We start from the raw sequence: 20,068 nt of genomic DNA on the forward strand, positions 1-20,068 counted from the left end.
ACATTCATAATGGCTAACATGGTACAGACACCTGGTTTATTTTAAGAAGTTGACATTTTCAAAAGTACATTTTAAAATTTTTTTATAGGCTCTTGTGCACTCTTGGCTCTATAAATAAAACCCATCTCAGTGATGTGACAACTGTATACAGTGGCAAACACTACACAAAAAAAGAAGGATTCTCTTATTTGGTAAGATCTACACACTTCAGTAGCTGCTTTAGTGATATTTTGACTTAATGTATCTGCCATATTGCAACAGCTAATAAAATATGTTGATTCTTCCAGTTCAATGATTAATTTAATATTATATTGCTTTTTAAAGAATCCAAAAATAAAAGATATTTTTCCAAACTATGGTTTGAAATCTGGAGGGACCCTGTTGACAATTACAGGAGAAAACCTGGATATTGGAAGCTCACGAGAAATTACAATTGGAAATGCTCAATGCCATTTAGAAAGGTGAGTTGACCTCAACCCTTGCCTTTTAGGTAGCTCCCATAATGGAAGCTATCAACTAATAACCATATGGTAACTCTTTATTATTCTTTAAATAAAATAATGATAATATATTTGTGATACAATAATTAGCCTACTGCCTTAAATCTCCATACCATTCAGTCTGCTTTGTGTTTTCATGTTCTCCATGTGTTTTTCTTCACACATTCAGGATTTCCACTAAATCCAAAAAGCATACAAGATGGGATAATTGACATGTTTAAACTGACCCTTTATGACTGATTGTGGCTATGTATTTGGGAGCCTTGGGATGCACCAGTGTCCTGTTTAGGGTTAGTTCCTGTCTTAAAACCCAAAACTGCCAAGACAAACTCCATACCCCCACTAAAAATACATGGATCGATAGGTGAAACATTGATTGCATAACAAGGCCATTTTTTTTCTTGCTAAACAAAGTCTTACTATAAGCATGCCATGATTAACTGTCAAGGTTTATGTTGTGTGAGACAGCTTAGAAGTGTAACTACGGGCTATACGTAAAAGATGGGTAATCCAGCTCGCTAGTGTTAAGTACAGTAACAGAAGAATTTCTACTGAAGCATGTCAAGGGAATGTACAGGGACATTATCTGCCTTTCACCACCTGCTTGTAGTTCTATGGCATTTTGTGATCAAATACATAGGTTTTGTCCAGTTGTTGTCATGCTATTAGTCGAAAGTGAGTGTGACCACTATTTCTACCAAGCAACCCATACCTGCCAAAGGAAATTAAATCTGACACACCTCAGAAATAGAAAAGAGGCATTTCAGAGAAAAGGGTTATGGTTGGATTTGACCTTGAAATGTTCTGGTTTTGGGCTAAATCTCAGTTTTTAACTCCCCTGGTTGAGCTTGTTTCACTTTTAGAATTTTAGCTTATTTCAACTGGTTTATTAATTTTATTGTTATTCTGGTGATTTTGTTTTATGTTGGTTGCTAACTGTGCTGTCTCAGCTAGAAAAAGGGTAGCTTTTGGACAGCTGACTGGGAAATAAGATGTAGTAAACAAACATGCTAGGGTTGTAACCAAAAAAATCAGAAAAAAAAGAACACTATACAAAAATCAAGGAAAGTGCTAGCAAAATGTCATTAACAAGAAGGGAATAAAGAGGGTAAGTAAACTCGATTTTGTCTTTGAGAAAAACCTGCAAGCTTGGATAGAAAATGGCAGTCACCTGTTCTCAACTGGCATTGGGGTCATGCCCATATCAACCCGACTATAATCATAATGATGCAGTCACAAAATGGCATCTTAACAAGTAAAATAACTACTTAATAATAATCCTGGGAGCAGTGGCACTCTTAAATGCCTTTGAAAAAGTGGAAATGTTAACAAATAAAATGAAGAAAAATTAAAGAAATACAGGTAAGACAATTCACAACAGCTTACATAATGTGACGGTCTTTGCACGATTGTGGCTGTGTTGTTTTTCATTACTATGCCTGTTGTTGGTTTCGTGATACAGAAATCACATAATGAGAGGCGACTGTGTGCAGAGGGTACAGACCTATAAATACCTGGGAGTGCAGCTGGGTGATAAATTGGACTGAACTGCCAATACTGATGCTCTGTGTAAGAAAGGTCAGAGCCGACTATACTTCCTTAGAAGACTGGCGTCCTTTAACATCTGCAATAAGATGCTGCAGATGTTCTATCAGACGGTTGTGGCGAGTGCCCTCTTCTACACGGTGGTGTGCTGGGGAGGCAGCATAAAGAAGAGGGATGCCTCACGCCTGGACAAACTGGTGAGGAAGGCAGACTCTATTGTAGGCATGGAGCTGGACAGTTTGACATCTGTGGCAGAGCGACAGGCACTGAGCAGGCCCCTGTCAATAATAGAAAATCCACTGCATCCACTGAATACTATCATCTCCAGACAGAGGAGCAGTCCTGCTCCACTGAAAGACTGAGGAGATCGTTTCTCCCCCACACTATGCGACTCTTCAACTCCACCCGGGAGGAGTAAACATTAACATTATACAAAGTTATTGTCTGCTTTTACATGCATTTTTATTACTCTTTAATTTAATATTGTTCTTTATCAGTATGCTGCTGCTGGAGTATGTGAATTTCCCCTTGGGATTGATAAAGTACTGTATCTATCTATCTATCTATCTATCTATCTATCTATCTATCTATCTATCTATCTATCTATCTATCTATCTATCTATCTATCTATCTAATGTGCCAGATCATCACACTTTACCTATATGTGATGGCGGAAGAACTCAAAACAGGTGACTTGATAAGAGTAGGCAAAGCCATGTGAAACATGTCAGTATTAGGAAACCTGCTTCTTTCTTTAACTTTAGCTCTAGTTTATACTTTGACCCTTGCCTATTAATTAGACTTGGCTTTTGACTCCTGTCTTTAATCACTTCATTTCAGGGTTCTTTTCCATCACAGTAGAGAGAAAAGTATCATAAGTACCTTCCCAATGTCGGTGTTCAGTAGGGATGAGCAAACCTCGCCAAATTTGTTTCATTGTGAGTTCGTGGAAATCATGGAAATGTTCATGAACGTGACAAAATGCATTGAAGTCAATGAGGAAGGAGAAACTGAAAGAGTTTTGAGTGGATTATGATGGTGCAATGGTTTTTAGATGGTGTATGTGAGGCCTGGGGAGTAGTCTGCCAACTATGTTTAAATGATTATAGTGGCCAAATATGATCTTACCTGAGAGGCAGCAGTGCCTTAAAAAACAAAAGACGCAGATGGAACAAATACCTCAAACAGAATACAACAAACAGGCAAAAAACTAGAAATAAGAAAGTAAAGTATACATCATTGTGCTGACAGAGTTCCACTCTAGAGGCAAACATTAGCAGAGTCTGACTTATTGAATTGTTTGTTTCGGTTCCAGACAAAGCTAGAATGTCTGTTTTGTTTCCAATGTAACTGTACAGATACTTTCATCAAGAAGAAATATTTTGTAAATAGTAATGCATCTATTGTTTTTATTAATTCAAAACATTTCCTTTGTTTTCTGATGAGGGGAAAGGAGGGGGTAGGGAGAGCTCCTCTAAGGCTTCTTTTGGGATAGCTGATCACATGGCTAATTTGCAAATATAATTAGCCATGCAGTGCTGCACTGGCATAGGGGTCAGTGTGTATATCCAGTGTAAGTATTTGTAATATTCTCATTATGGTCAACTAATGTACTCCTCAAATGAAAATACTGCAAGTTTTTACAGTTTTTTTAATGTATATGGGATGGAATATGGAGGGTTGAAACAACCATGAGCGGAAGAGCGGGGTTTCCTGTAGGTGAAATGAGTGCAGTTAGAGACAAGAGAATATGTGCAGCACTGTCAAGCGTGAAAAGGCATTCATTTTATTTATTTATTTGTTTGTTTATTCAACTCATGTGCTTGAGACCCAGCAGCAGCAACATTAAATTACAATCTTACAGTAAGCATGCATGAAACTTCTGTGCATGACTGCAACAGCTCTATGTTGTCAGGCTAGCCTTGAAAAGCTTTCCTCATAGCGAATTTCCAGGAAAATATTCAGCAATATTCATCAGTTCACAGGTCACTGGTGAACATATTCACTGTGAAAACTACTTTGGCAAATTTTACCAATCAACACTAGTGTTCAGTAAAGCCAATAGATGGAGTAGAATTGGACTCTAGAATGCAGTAGACATTCTGTACTATTTCTCACTTACTAGGTCACTGTTTGTCTTTTTATTGGTCTTTCTGTATAGAAGACATGTGAATGTTAATATATAATGCATGTCAGTATACTCAAAATGCCTAATTTATTGCAAGTGGTGCAACATACAGTATTTGTATACAAATGTATACATAAACACAGAATAAGTATGTACAATGGTGTGAATCAAGGAACAAAAAAAGCTAATTGAAAATCAAATACCAAAGCCAAGCTTAATCTGCGTGGTTAGGAAAGAAAATTGAGAATACCGATATAGTCCACCATAAATAGAAGGAGGCATGTGGTTTGAAAGACAACTGATTTTTTGGAAAACTGTAATTTTCATGGATTAGTCCCATGTGTAACGCACCATCTGGCAGATACATCTATATTTTTAAAAATGCTGGGAATGACCTCTTGACTAATTTATGCCAGCCTGCTCCACAGTGGTGTGGACTGCTTCTTGGTAAAATGATAAAATGGGTATGGACTTGATTAATATGAGGTTAATAGAAGGAAAAAAGAAGTTTTTCTTAGGAAAATGTATTCACTTATTTATACAGGTATCTCAGTGTTTTTTCCTGATAGATTTATAATTTCAGTTTATGGTAATGGATTATAATTTTGGTTCCTATATTAGATGTCTGAATGTATATGAGAATATTATTGAAGCAAGTCCACCCATCCATCCGTGGAATGTATTCCTCTCATTTAAAAGGTTGCGGGGAGTTTGCCATTTATTGTAGGGCATATATGGACAGTAACAGTAACTTACCTCAGAATAGTTTAAAAGAAATCAATGTAAGTTACAGAATATCAACCCAAGCCTATAGATAGGGTAGAATTGGACTCTAAAATGCATTAGACTTTCTGTACTATTTCTCACTCTCTAGGTCACTGTTTGTCTTTGTGTTTGTTTTTCTGTATAGAAGACACGTGAACATTAATAGATAATGCATGTCACTATACTCAGCCTTGGTTAAACTGTTAAATTTAAATGGATTACCAGGAACTACAGTTCGTAACATCTCTTTGGTGGGCTGATTTTCATAGCCAAGGCAGAGTGACAAAACTTGAGTTGAATTGAATTTTATTGAATTGAATTGATATAAAGCCAGGTAAATAAGGTCGCTATAGGATAAAGACAACAGGCTGAACTTCTGTTGTCTCATTTCTCATTATGTGGACTCTTGAAATGGTAAATATGAAAACTTTTTTGTGTCAGGAATGGTGCTTAGCCTTTATGTTACAATGTCCAATGTTCATCTTTTTCTTCAGTATCTCAAGCACAATATTGAAGTGTGTCACTCCAGCTCAGGAAGTTCCTTCTGCATATCCTGTGAGAGTGAAAATTGACTTCACTGTTCTTGAAGCTGCTGTTCCATTTACATACAATGAAGACCCAATTTTTTCAGTTCTTCAGCCATCCCGGTCTTTTATTAGGTGAGATACAGTCCATTAAGCTTCTGAGTAATCCAGGCCATTGAAGGAATCTTGCTATGGTTCCATGATTTGGATATTAAAGTTCCTGACTGGGTCTTAACAGTCTGCACAATTATTTATTTAACAGTTTATTACTGCAGCTGTTTCATCTTCATTATTGTTTCCTTAGTGGCGGGATCACCGTGGCAGCACATGGATTTAATCTGAACTCGGTACATTTACCACAGATGGTCGTCACTGTGCCTGTCAGTGGCATGGAATTTCAAGAGGTTAGTGTGTCCAGTTTTTTTTTTGTTTTTTTCTCATGAGAAATACTTTGTGTTCTTACTGCAGGCAGAATGAAAATAGTCAGTGGGCACAATCAAAGGAAATGCAACAGTCGTCACTTTAGGTAATAATCATAGGCAAAATATTGAGCATAGCAACTTGAATTAATTTTTAGAAAAATAAGGAGGTACTGTTTGTCACTCCTTGAGATGTAAGACTGTGTCTGTCTCCACACATCATGTTTATTAAGGGCATATTTCAATGTATAATCCCCTAAATATTTATGGAGGACAGGGCCTGTTTGGTATGTTTCATGGGTTTGTGAATGCAATCAGATACATTTTACTTTTTCCCAGGTTCTATCTATGTTTTTTGATGTTTGTTTGCTGGAAACCTCACACTCAGATTCTATTGGTTTTTATAGGGTCTTATTCACTGCACTTAAAAGTAAGCCTTATCTTCCTGAAAACGGGTTCATTCCACAAATGAAATGCATTATTGGAAAAGCAAGGTCAAATTCTCAGCTCTCAAGATTATCTTGACTTTCTAAAAGAAGCACTCACTCTACATTAGGAACACCACAGAGACAGGCTGGAAGCCTCGACGTCTGTCTACATATTGTGCTGCTGCAGCTCATTGGATTGTACTTATCTGTGTGACGGAGCTGGCTAGCGTCCTGTTAAACTGGCGTGTGAGCTGGAGAGGACTCACAACAGGCATGTGATGTACCCCTTCAGTCAGATTTATTGAGTTGCTCAGATTAAATTACTGTAATTAAGTGACGAGCGAGGAAACCCAGTCTGCGGCGTGGAAAGATTCTAGAGCCTGGTAGAAGACATTAGGCTGGCATAGATAATAGCTGTCAGTCTCGCTAAAACCATATATAAGCAAAAAATTGCTTGCTGGACAAAAGACACCTAATATACTTATTGCCATAGAAGCACATCACACATCATGTTAATGTACATTCAGACTGAGACACACTGTAAGACCAATGTTTGTGTCTAAGATGTAGTAATTTTAATAAAGGCCCATGTAATCTTACACTTTATATGGCATTCAGTCAAAATATTGGAAAAAAATCATTTTGAGGCATATAATTCTAGATCTTCACAATGTTTCTTCCTGTTTTTATTCACAGCAAGAATGCATCTCTGGGGTTTTGCATGTTCTCTACATGTTCACTTACTTTTTCTGTCACACAACAAAGACAATGATTTAAGTCAGTTGAAAAACAGTAATTTGACTTTAGGTTTTAAGGGCATGAAAATAAGAGAGTGCACTAATAGCCATTCAGGGTTTGTTTCTGTCTTGTGTCCCTGGATTTCATTCTGCTGAGTACAACATGGGGCAGTAGGGTGTTGAGTATTTTATTTAGTGCTACCCTTATTTTTGTGGTTATTTGTCACTTTTATATTGATTGTAAGGTTTTGATTAAATTTTAACATTATTTTTAGTGTTACTGTTTTCTCTAACAACATTTTGTCTATTGTTTTATTTTATGGGTTCTGCCATTCATTGAGTGCTGTTATCCCAAAATAATTAGAAGTTGCAGTGTGTGACTTCAGAGAAGTATTAATAATAATTATAATAATTCTTTATGTAACTTATGTAGTGCTTTTCTCATTATTCAAAGAGCTTTACATAGAGAGTGGGGAGTACTTCAATCACCACCAATGAGCAGCACCCACCTGGATGATACGAAGATAGCGCCAGTATGCTTGCCACACATTAAACATAAGCTAGATAAGGGTTGAGAGATAGTTAGCCAGTTAGAAACAGGGAACGATTAGGGGGCCAGAATGACTAGGCCATGGAGAACAATTTAGCTTAGACATCGGGATACACTGTATTCTTTACAAGAGATGTGCAGAGATCTTTAATGACCACTGAGAGTCAGGACCTCGGTTTCATGTCTCATCAGTAGGACAGTGCCAACTTTTGCAGCAGTGTTCTCATCACTGCACTGGGGCATTGTGATATACACACATACCACAAGCTAAGTGCCCCTATATGTTCTCCAATTCAATTACTGTCCTGGCCCGAACATGCTTAGCTTCAGGTGTATTGCCCATTCTGAAGTACATGTATTATGGCTGCTTGCTGTTGATGCTGTGTTAGTATTTCAGCCAACATACTACCTATGACATTCATGTTTTTTAAAATAACATTGGAATTGATCTTGAATGTTAGAACTTTTTACAAGTTTAGATTTAAAGGTATTTAACAAATCTTTCGGTTTTCATACCTACCTCTCCACAGTTTTTGTTTTCATCTTCTAGACCTTTTCTTACTGGCTGAACACATAGTGTTTAGCACTGTGACCTCGCAAGTTCTGGAGGCTGACTACAAATCCTGTTGAGACACTGCATGTGAGAAGTTTTATTTTGTTCCAGTGCTTATTGCATCTTACAGACACATACCAGTTTAACTGACTTCATAATGTCCCCGTTTCCATGAGTGTGTTGGGTGTGTGCTCTGTAATGTCCTGGAGCCCTTGCGTTAACTCATGCCATACACATAATGCTGCTGGGATTGGCCATGGCCTCCAAGATCCTAAAGTTGACATATATCATGAATAGATAGACTATAATACTTATTTGATAATATTATTATTCTGGTAGTGAACAGAAATAGAAAAACATTATGTTTGCTTTTGTTTTTGACTAAAGAAACCTGCAAAAGGCCAATTAAACAGAATTAAACAGAAAAGTACCACATTCCTGGGGTAACAAAGATTTTAATGAAATAGAGATTAAGGGGTGACATGTTTAAATTTTTTTTAAATAATAAAAGCAACAGTACTGTGGAACCAGCCTGTTACCTAAAAATAAATTCAACAAAAACACGAAGACACACTTGGAAAGTTTGCAAAAATGTATGAAAGTTTTTCTTCACACAGAGAAACATAGCCGCATGGAATCGATTACTAAACAGTATGGTAGAGAACAGGGGCCTCACGCATTACGCCGTGTGTAGAATTCACACTAAAACATGGCGTAAGGACAAAAGCGTAAATGTGCATACGTACAAAAAAATCCAGATGCATAAATCTGTGCGTACACCAACTTCCATGTTCTTCCGCTACATAAATCCCGGTCAGCGTGAAAAGTAACGCCTGCTGCCCCACCCCAACTCCAACCAGAATTACACCTCTTTGAATATGCAAATCAATATAAATAGCCTTTAAGCTTAGCGTTCTGAAAAGGCAATGACAAAAGAATGAGGGAAAGTAGAATTCCAACAAATACCAAGTGGAGGCAAGGAAAAACATACTATTTGTTGATTTAAACAGTGATATAAACAACAAAAGGAAGTTGATCGAGTGACATAGAGTGTCGGAGAAACTCGAAAGCTCAAGTACACAAAGTCGCACAGTGCCCGAAATCAAAAAGAAGTTGTCAGATATCAAAGTTGCCATGAAAAGGCGAATCGTAGCCCCCCCGTCTGAATGTCATATGAAAGCTTATTAGGGTAAAGAGGAAAGGTAGAAGAAAAATAGGGACACAGTGGGAAAAAAGCTCTTTAATCACATAGTTTATTTTGTGATTAAAGTAGAACATCATAAACGTCATCTTAAAATCGTTTAATTTACTAGTTTCTCAAATCCCATCATAACTAAAGTAGCACGTTAAATGCTTTGATTTGTATATGTTCTTCTTTGTGCTCTATGTGTGTGAATCACTACGTACTTCTTAAACGGGCTTTCTCTTCCTCTGACAGGACACAGAATCCATTACATTCATGATGTTACAGCTCTCTGAATAATTAAATACTGAGATGTATACTTGATATCATGTTCATGATGATAGGAATTAAAGCATGTATTAAAAATGGGGACACGGTGGTGCAGTGACAGTGACAGTGACGAACTGGCGCCCATCCAGAGATTATTCCTGCCTCACGCAAGATGCTTGCTGCACCATGCGCGACCTTCAATGAAATAATTTATTGCAGCAGTACTGTTTCTTTCAAACATACTAACCTCCAATTTCTGTCCTTCCTTTACTTTCTCCAAGTACGCCACACAATCAACTCAGTAATAGACGTTAAGCCATCTGTAAGCTTAGAACTCCATTCTTCAAAACTTTTAAGGAACATTGAAATATCTGCGTAGTATAAGTTTAATTATTCTATCCATCTATCCATCCAGTGTCGTGCAAGCCACAGCAAAAATAAAGCGCGAGGCAGAAACAATCCCTGAACAGGGCGCCAGCTCCTTCCTAGCACTGTGACACCATGTCCTCACATGTTTAAATATTAAAAATATAGATTATTTACATGATGTTAACATTTTATCTGTATAATGTAATAAACGTATTTTGCTGCATTTCATCCTAAAAATGATATTGTCATCATGTGTAAATGCGTGCTTTGTAAAGTGGCACAGGTTGTGCAATATTATAACTATCGCAAGTTTACGGTGAGGTAATTGTACTTATAAGTACAAACAGTTTTAGAAGGAGCATTTGATGGACTGATTGAGTGTGTTTATAGTTCTTGGAATGAAACTGTTTCTGAACCACAAGATCAGTACAGGAAAGGCTCTGAAGCATTTGTCATATGAGAGCAGTTCAAATAGGCAGCATGGCTGAGGCAGCGTGTGCTTGATGCTGTATACTAATAATTGTCTTTCCGATCTGCTGCTGTAGCGCTGTGATTCCACACTCAGATACAGTGATATAAATACTCCGAGTGGTGCAGTGAGAGTAATATGGAAAAAGATGATCCACTGTGGCAACCCCTAACGGGAGCAGCTGAAAGAAGAAGAAGAAGGTGCAGTGAGACTAACAATGCTAAAGCAGCTATGCTGTTTGGAATAGTTTGGCCATTCCATGGACCACTATATTGTTATAGGTTAATTACAATCAGATGCCTTAAACTAATAAACAATATGCTATTAATTTCAGTGTATTTGATAAGGCCGCGTTAGGGATGTGGATCTAAAAAAAGAAAAGCAAACCACAATGGAACAAAAGCACTGCTTTGACGCTGGGTGCCACCAGTTTGCAAAACCGAGCAGAGAACTTGCATAAGCATTTAGCTGGCCTGAAAATGTGTGTGGCTTTATGCCAAGTTTAGGTTTTATACATCCTGATGTGAGCATGGAAACTGGCTTCTACAACATTTTCGTGCATACACACCATTTATACATGAGGCCCCAGGACTTTAAGGACATTTAAATATGGACGTGGTGTTATATTTGGAAAAATTAGGAGGATGGGTTTGACAAGCTTTGTTAGGTTTTACAAACCTGAACACGTCTCTTTCCAAACAGTTTTGTGATTGATGTTTAGTTTTCACAGAACCGAACATACGCTCAGTTTTTAATATCCTATAAAATAAGTGCAAAATAGTCCACCCAAAAAGTTGGGGTACCACCCTGGTAACCTCATTTAATGATGATGTTAAAGAAAGGACTAACATAAATGACACACATGGGTGCAAAATAGCAGCTTCTGCCGTACTCAAAGCAAAAGCTCTCAGATAGCAATGGCACTTCTGACGTGGAGCTCCGTGTTTCTCAGATGCTATTCTGGTGGTTCGTGAAGTTTTATGCTGTGTTTCATTTATATTGGGAATTCGGAATTTCCAAGGTCCCAGAAGACAGTTTGAACTAGAATGCCCCCACTGTCAAATATCCTTTTCGGAAATTCGAGATAGCCTCACCACCCCTGACCTCAAATTGAAGATGACTATACCACACATCAATAGTAAGTGAAAGATATAGTAGTATACTGTTGATTAACATTTCTGTCTATTTTTGTCTCATTAAATCCATCGTACATACAGTACTGTCCAACTTCTCCCTGTGGACATGTTGGTATGGTGTTCGGATGTGGAAAATACCGCATAATGCGTTGTTCAGTAGATGTATGTATTAAGAGAGAAACCACAGCAAAGGTTTTCCTTCAAGAATCCATATTGGTTTTCCGAATGTTTTACTGGAAAGCCGTCAAGTTATATGTGACATCATTCACAGCTCTGACATCCAACTTCCGAGTTAAAGGTTACACAGTATTCAACTGGCCTCACAGAAGGAACAGGGCTTCCTGGCTCAGAGAAGAAGAGAGATCACTTGTCTTCAGGCAGGCATCCCCCTGAACTGTGGATGGAAAGGACGATGGTATTAGCAACAGTGCCCCCTCTCTTCTCGGGATCGAATTATTTACCTGATCAGTGCCTTGAAGATGTCCCCTAACCACATGTGCTCGACAATTGTATGGTATAACTAATGCTGTTCACACTTTTCTGAAAAACTGAAATTCTAGTTTCAAGCTTTCTGGTCATAATTTGTGGGTTTTCACAGATTCCTTCACCAGCTTTTTGAACAATGGTGGTGTGACCGCTGTTGTTGGCCAACCAGAGCATCCCAATTTTTTAAATCAAATGAGTAAAAGTACCATTTCTGCATACATTATATAACTGCCACTGAATATTAATGACTGATTTCATCATCACCACAAAAAATTCAATTAAAGCCCATAGTTTAACATTCTCATCACCCCATTATTTTTTTTAACTTACGGAAACTGATTGTTCTGTTGTGCTGCAATATTAATTCAAGTTAACCAGAAAATAAGTTCCAGACATTTCCTAATCATTTTGACTGAAGTATACAAAGGAATGCAAATTTGGGCAGCGATGTAAATTGCTTAAAAACTTTGTGAATTAATTAGCATAATTTCCGAATGAATGCTCAGACATTTGTCTTTGTGTTAAAGGGGCGAGGTAATGGATTGTCAACCCTCATACACATTATCCATCCATCCACTTTAAAACACCCATGCTCACTTGTATGGGATAATTTGTAGTCTGCTACTAACTCAACTCATGTTTTCATAACATAGTAGGAAAATCAGGGTGCTCAGAGACAAGCCCACACGAGATGAGGGGGACATGCAAAGTACACACATGTAGTAACCGAGCTGGACTCCTGGAACCAGCCGCAATGAGAGAGCAGCACTAAACATTGTGTCACTGTCACTTCTAGTAGCCCTTTCAAATTTAAAATGTTCATGCTGTATATCCTTTGTGAGGGATTGCCAGCAGTGTATCCCGGCCAACACCCCCAAACCGAAAGATGGAGCAATCCTTGCAACATGGAAGGGCCCCGAATTCCAGCAGGGCATCATGGAACTTGGAGTCTTTCATCAACTGTTAAAAACCTAAAGGATTGAATTTGTGCTTTAGAAATGTGTGTTGTTTGTGTTGTTTTATTTTTTCAGCCATTTTTGTCCTTGGAATGTCATGTAGTTTAATTTCATTCCACTATAACACTTTTTATAATGAATTTACCTTCAAATGATTCATTGGACAAAACACCCTGTGGTTCCTTTCAATTATTACCATCTCAGGAAACTTAACAAACTGAAGTGCAATTGATTATATGTATATATATATATATATATATATATATATATATATTATATAAAAATAGGTTAGGTGACTTGCTCAGCGTCACTCAATCAGTCAGTTGGACTGTAGTCAAATGATAATGTAAAGGACCAGCAGGTCTGGGTCTTGATTTGACTGCAAATTAATTCATATTTTATACTAGCCAACCCGTGGCGTACCATACGCCGCATAATCAGGCCGGTTTTTTAATGATTTTTAAGCACAGGGAGAAAATTAACATTTGAAAAATTGGTAATGTAATAAATCAGCAAGAAAAGCAACATTATAACAATGCACGGAAAGAGCCAACACACAATCGTCTGTGACTAAAAACTGGCGGACCGCCATCGCGCCCTGCTTGCTCATGTGCCCACCTCCAACTCGTCACTTGAGTCGTTGTCATCTTTGCACAGTCCAGATGCACCTGTGACTCACATAGACTTTCTGTGTTCCTGCAGGAGCATCTAAGAAGACGCATGTTTGTCGCGGATGCGAATTGCTGCTGTATGTAGCGTGTAAAACAGTTTGCTATGGTGCATGCGGCCGTACGTCGTAACCGAAAACCCGGTTTTTAAAGACTGCTTACTTCATTGTGTTTTAACCTCAGTTGTAAAGGATTGTTTTAATGATCCCATGGCATACCCCTCGCAAACCGTTTCACACGCTGCATATGGCGATTCACCTCCGCGAGAAACATGCCTCTATGAACAGTCAACGTGGGTTGGAGGTGCCAGGAGCAAGTGGGCGTGGCTCCTTCCTGCGTGCGCCATAGGTGTCTTACTTGTCGCCGACTCAGTGAATCCACGCCCCTTCCAGCGTGCTTTCCATGGTTGTCTTGCCTTAGTGAATTATATATATAGATAGTGCTTTAAGCTGACAACACTCAAAATAAATGTGGACCTTGAAACTGGAAAAGAGGTTCAGATAATGGGTGCTGCAGTGCTCAATGAAAGTTTATTTACAAGACATGCAGCACAAATCATTAAATGGCCACATTTGAGTGACCCCAAAACTGCATGGTGGGTTTTCACAGTATCTGCAATTTCTGATATCTGTCAAATGATCTAAATTAATATCTAATGTGAACTGGGACCCGGACACAGGCAGACGGACAACATAGTTCCACCACACACTATTTATTTACACAATTATTTACAATTCGTGCTCACAAACCCCAGTGCCTCTTGCACCGATTCCCCAAAGTCCAGGCCACACTCTCAGTCACTGTGCCTCTCTTTCGACCGCCTCCCGTCCTCTCTCCAGCTCTGTCCTCTTCCACCCGACATCCACTTCTGACTGGAGGGAGGCGGGCCCTTAAATGGGAACCCGGATGGGCTCCAGCTGCTTCCTGGCACTCCCTCTTGGACACACCCCTGTGTGGCGGAAGTGCCGGCTGTGCACACGGAAGCCGTCCAGGTGTCTCCTGTCTTCTTCTCCCCAGCACTTCCTGGTGTGGCGGAAGTGCTGGGCTCCAGGGTTCCTCAGGCACCGGGGCGCCGCCTGGCGGTGGCCACGGGTCCCTACAGGGCTGGGCTTCCAAGCCCTGTACCCGAGGCCCCCCACATAACCAGGGTGGATGCCCCCTCACGGTCTGGATGAGGCACAAGCCCTCCTCTGGTCCTCCTGGGCGTCCCGGCCGGGGACCACACTGACTTTATCAAAATATTCTTGTTTTCCATTGTCTCAATTTCAGTTTGCATGGCTGTTAAAGCAATTTGTTTTATCTATCTTTACATGCATTACTGTATATTACTGATGAGAGAGGACATGTTTGACAGTGTTCAGCATTAATAGATTTAAATGGAAAGTGAAGGTCTCCTAGTATGCATTAAATGGTAATAATAATTTGAATGGCTAAATCAATAAATAACGCATTTCCTATACACAACACAGGAATAAAAATAAATATTACAATGACAATACTTCAATATTAAAATGTTAAATCCATTAAGATTTGAACTTAAGACAAGTCTAGACAGTACATGAAAAATAGCTGTAATAGTCCTCAGGACGGACCCTCCTTAACTACTTCTGAGCATTTTGCACAGACAGCTGAAATTTTTTAATGGCGAATCCAGCAATGTTTCATAACAGATAGATATATATATATATATATATATATAATATATACAAAACTCAAACACATATACACACACATATATATAAATACTTATATATATTAAAGAAAGGATTTTTTTTGCACTTGCTGAAGCACGAGCAGTCTAAAAAGATCATTTAAGAAACTGGATTGCTGTTATCAGAGCTTTGTCTGCTTAGAGCAAGACTCGCTTAGCAATGTGAGTCATGAGTAATCTAATTTACCTCCCCAGCCACCAACGGGATTATGTATTAGGTTTCATCCTAGCAGAGCAATCATCAGAGTAAACTATTCATAGTAGACATCTTTAGTGTGCTTTAGTTAGCTGGCATTTTTATTGCCTTTGTCTAATTCAGTATCATCTAGCAGAGTTACTTGCAATAATAAAGGAGAGAGAACTCATTTATTTTAACAAGCACCTGCGTGTCTCAGTCTAGTTTATGTGAATGTCGAGCCACATACTGAAATACAGTGTTTCAAGATTCAGGCTTTCTTGTTAAGTATTGACAACTTATTTTGAAAGCAAAGCTACAGGCTGAGAGCTGGTTGTATTCTAATGTAAACTAACTCATAACAAGTGCCTGGGCTATTAAATGCTGTAATAGGATACTTTTGAAATGTCCGGTAGTTTATAGTCATCTTGTTTAGTTTGTTATTGTTATAAGGAAGGAGTAAGTAATACTTGACAAAAACCAAGATAGCCTAAAAATGAAAGCAACAATAGGCAACTGCAAAAAGTGAGGAAGTTATGGAACAATGCTATTAGTCAACACGAAAGGTGTTTATTGTTATACACTAAACTAACACATGTGGTTTGCTTTTTTCCCATCCAACTCTACCGCCACTGTGAAAGCAATATTCCTCATTCTTAAAAGCTGAATTGGAGAAAATAATCCTGAGTTGAGCTGATACTCATAAAATTAGATGGCTGTTTGTTTTTAACTGATAAAGATTATCAATCATTTTAACTCAAAACACTTCCTAGACTTCTTGAACATTTAGCTCAGACAATGCCTGCATGAATATAAAAAGGAAATAAATCTTACAGAAGTTGCAAAAATGACAAATAAACAATTGCCGAACTAAATTGTAATAAAAATTAAATCTTAGACAAGTTTAAACAAACATTCCCCTTACAACACCAAGCTTATAAAGATGAAAATTATGAAATGTTAATAAGCATAAAAAACTAAATGTATGCACTTAATGGTTTACTGATCTTTGTTTTATTTAAAACCTTTAATAGTAAACTGCAAACCTAAACACTAATAACTTACTAATAAACTGCACTGATAATTGTATACTGCCAGACTAATAATTGTGCAGAAATAATTCAGACGTATGATCTAATAAAGAACATGTAGAACCAAGAAGGATAGATAGATAGACACAAAGATGGATCTGATTTTTTTAAGGGAAACTTCAATCAGTTTAAATTACAGAATACAGAAAACGGCAATGTAAAGTTAAAAGGAAATCAAAAGGTGTTGTTATACTTGCAGTCAATAAAATAAATCATAAAAAAATAATACAGGTGAAAACTGAGCAGTATAAATATTTCAAATTTTAAAACAATGTGGGATAATATTTCATTTATGTTGAGATATATATTATAGTAACAATTAATTTTAAAATGTTAATATCACTTTTGTAGTGTTGATAATAAATCTTCTGCATATTTTTTAAATGAAACATAAATAATATCAAGATAAAAAAAAAACATACAGACGTGACTCAAAACACAAATGTGCTGACTTTCAGTCGGACTTGCTTGCCACAACAGTAGACCAGCACTTCTGACTGCAATGTCATCCTTTCTGACTATTGCATGTGATATATCATTTTAGCTTTCTCCAAGTGTTTCACAATTACATTAACATTTCAGTGAGGTTGACATTTTGTGAACTTTAGAGCCTTGTGATTGATCCACTAAGGAAAAACATTTTTCACTATATTGTCTGCACATAGCCCAAAATTTCTGGATAGCCAGTTATTGGGAGACATGAAAGTGTAGGTGTTGTGGCAGACAACCAGGCAAGTGCTCCAACCTGGGCATCTTCATAACAGATGGACCTGGGAAGAGAGCGTGCACAGAGCATTACCTCCCTCAAATCACTAGACGGAAGCCCCACTGGGTTGCAGTAGTGCCATGACACCCAACAGAATTGAGTTTGGAGACTCCAACTCCCATCATGCCCTGTGGGAATCTGAGGCACCGCTGCCACCCAGGCTGGTTTGTGGGGTTAGGTTTAAACAATCTAGCAATCCAGGGGAGATGATGCCCTGTGCTTGCTGTCTCCTCGTTCTTTACATTATGAAGGCATCCTAGCAGGGGCCCTTACCTGGCTCTCCGCCACAGTGTATGTAGATATTTATACAGAGAATAAAATATTTTCAGTTTGAGTCAGCAAATTAAGTAGTTTGTTTAAGGTAAAAAAACTGGCAGATTGTTTGGAATTTCTAAGGTATACTCCAGTTCCTGCTCATTTTTCCTTAGTGCACAGTGCTTATCACTTACATTTGTGGCTTCTCTTTTTCTCATCTCTCTACAGACCTCACAATAGTGGTCATTGAAGATTTTGTATAGCAAAGTGAGAAACGTGAGAGTAGTAATGAAGAGCAAGAGAAGAAGTGTTAACTCCCTTCTCAACTCTTCTTCTCTTACTCTGCCATAGTACTCCCACATTTCTCAGTTTGCTGTATACACCCTTGAATGGCGACTCCCATGACATATGTAGGGAGATGAGAATAAGAGAAGCCAAGCTCCTCAAAGGCAAATACTGGGCTGAAAAGGAAAGTGATACTGAAAAGAGAGACAAGGAAATATGAACACCCTTCAGAAAAGGCAGACAAAGTTCATGTACAATTTCAAGGACTCTTTAGTGCCATGATCAGTGTGTGTTGCCAGTCAAACATGGACCTTTTCTTAAAACCTCAGTGCACAAAACATGAGGTAAAAATCTCATTGATATTGGGAAATAGTAGCAAGAAACTTATTAACAAAGTTTCATCATTCACTCCAGTTAAACACAGTACTTGTTAAAGCATGTAAATAATGTTTACATCTGTATATTAATCAATTTACACATGCTAACATTATGAGGTAAAATACACCTAAGAACAAATGATAATGTATACTTATTTATAACCAAAGTACACCTGAAGGCTTTATTTTACCTATAGTCAGTCCCCTTCAAGCAAATTGGAGTTTGAGTAAGACAAGATTTTTCTCTGCCACTTAATTTGTTTTGGAAAGAAGGTTCAACCTTTGTTTTCTACTTTACCATTATTAATTCCATGTCTGTGTTAAATGAATAATCATTTCCAGCCATCAAACAAGAAGGCGAAGTATAACCGAAGGCTGCAAATGTAAGCAATTCGTACTCTGCACAGCAATGAAAACTAGAAGCTTTTCTGCACTAGCAAAGCCCCAACCAAAACTGAGATCCCTTTACAGTTTAGTCCTGTCTTAGATAAAAAGATAAAACCTTCGATCAGGGGTTAATGCAGGTACATAATAAGAGATACTTGGCACAGTGGGGCTAAAAGCATAAAAAAATGGGTGTCAAAAAGGCCTATAGATAGACACATGGAGAAAAACGTAAGAGGATGAAACTTGGTATAAAAAATTACATTTTTTTTAATATTTCTATTTAAAAGACAATTAAATAATGAGACAAAAATGATCTGATTGAGAGCAAAATATAAGGAATTTTTAACTAGGAAGCGAAAGAGAGACAAAGACTTACTACAGGTTGACCTGAAAACCGCAAATCAAGCAAACCAATGAAACAAAACAGAGACGTATTACTTGCATCATGCAGTGCTTGAAGTGGACTGAAATTATTGGTGGTACTTTATTTATGATGATACAGTAGCATTCTATTGAAGAGCGGGAAGGGGGCATCTGTACAATCTGATTGAAGGGCAGGGTGAAACTTCCCACGCCAGGGGTACAGTGTAGCATAAGTTGCCAGTACTCTAAGTAGAAATTGGATTAGGTGCTGGTGCTGTGTACCAGTGAACACCGGCCCTCTTTAAGCACTGTTTACAAGTACTCAAAAGACACAAAGAGAGATGTCCTAACACTACATTACTATTGGAAGTGCCTTTAAGCTTCCTGTAAGCTAAGGAAAAGAGCCAGAAGGCAGGACAGAGCAAAGACAAGAACAGGGACAGGCAAAAGGGCCAGAATACTAAAGATATGTTAAAAGTATAGATTGTCAAAGTCTAGTAAAAACAAATGTAATAAGAGAGCGTGCAAAAACCGTTCTGTTTCAATTCTGAATTTCCCCTTAACAAAACTGCAAAATGTATGTATTTTGTTTTTTTAGAAGATCCAGTCTAGGAGATGCAGTCTACACCGAGCCGCCATCTTAAATAAGCAGAATATCATGATGTAATAATACATCAAGTGAGTTACATGTCATGTGACATTGCAATTATAAACAATATGAACATGGCCATAAAACATAAGCACAAACTCCCAGCACTCATGAAAAACAATAGTCCTAAGATTGCATTGAAGTGACATGACTGTCATAAGAAAAAAATATATTAAGATGCTCAAATACCACTTGTAAAAATACAGAAAGGAGAACATAGCAAAAGGACTCCCAGAATAAGACAAGATCTTTGCACTGCAGGACTTGTTTAACATTTATATTTGTGGAAGTAATCTTCTAAGGAGACTACAGTAAGAGGTGCC

General features: G+C 37.9%; 1 protein-coding gene across 1 annotated transcript in view; it reads left to right on the forward strand.

Moving 5' to 3' along the window:
• met (MET proto-oncogene, receptor tyrosine kinase) overlaps window positions 1-20,068 on the forward strand; it is a 214,233-nt gene that overhangs the window by 131,912 nt on the left and 62,253 nt on the right. Inside the window, exons 7-10 of the mRNA XM_039761387.1 lie at window positions 89-191; window positions 325-461; window positions 5,433-5,597; window positions 5,767-5,866. Coding sequence (XP_039617321.1) covers window positions 89-191; window positions 325-461; window positions 5,433-5,597; window positions 5,767-5,866 — 505 coding nt within the window. The remainder of the gene's footprint in view (window positions 1-88; window positions 192-324; window positions 462-5,432; window positions 5,598-5,766; window positions 5,867-20,068) is intronic.

Source organism: Polypterus senegalus, chromosome 8 (genome assembly GCF_016835505.1).
Source record: "Polypterus senegalus isolate Bchr_013 chromosome 8, ASM1683550v1, whole genome shotgun sequence".
NCBI classification, from domain to species: Eukaryota; Metazoa; Chordata; class Cladistia; order Polypteriformes; family Polypteridae; genus Polypterus; species Polypterus senegalus.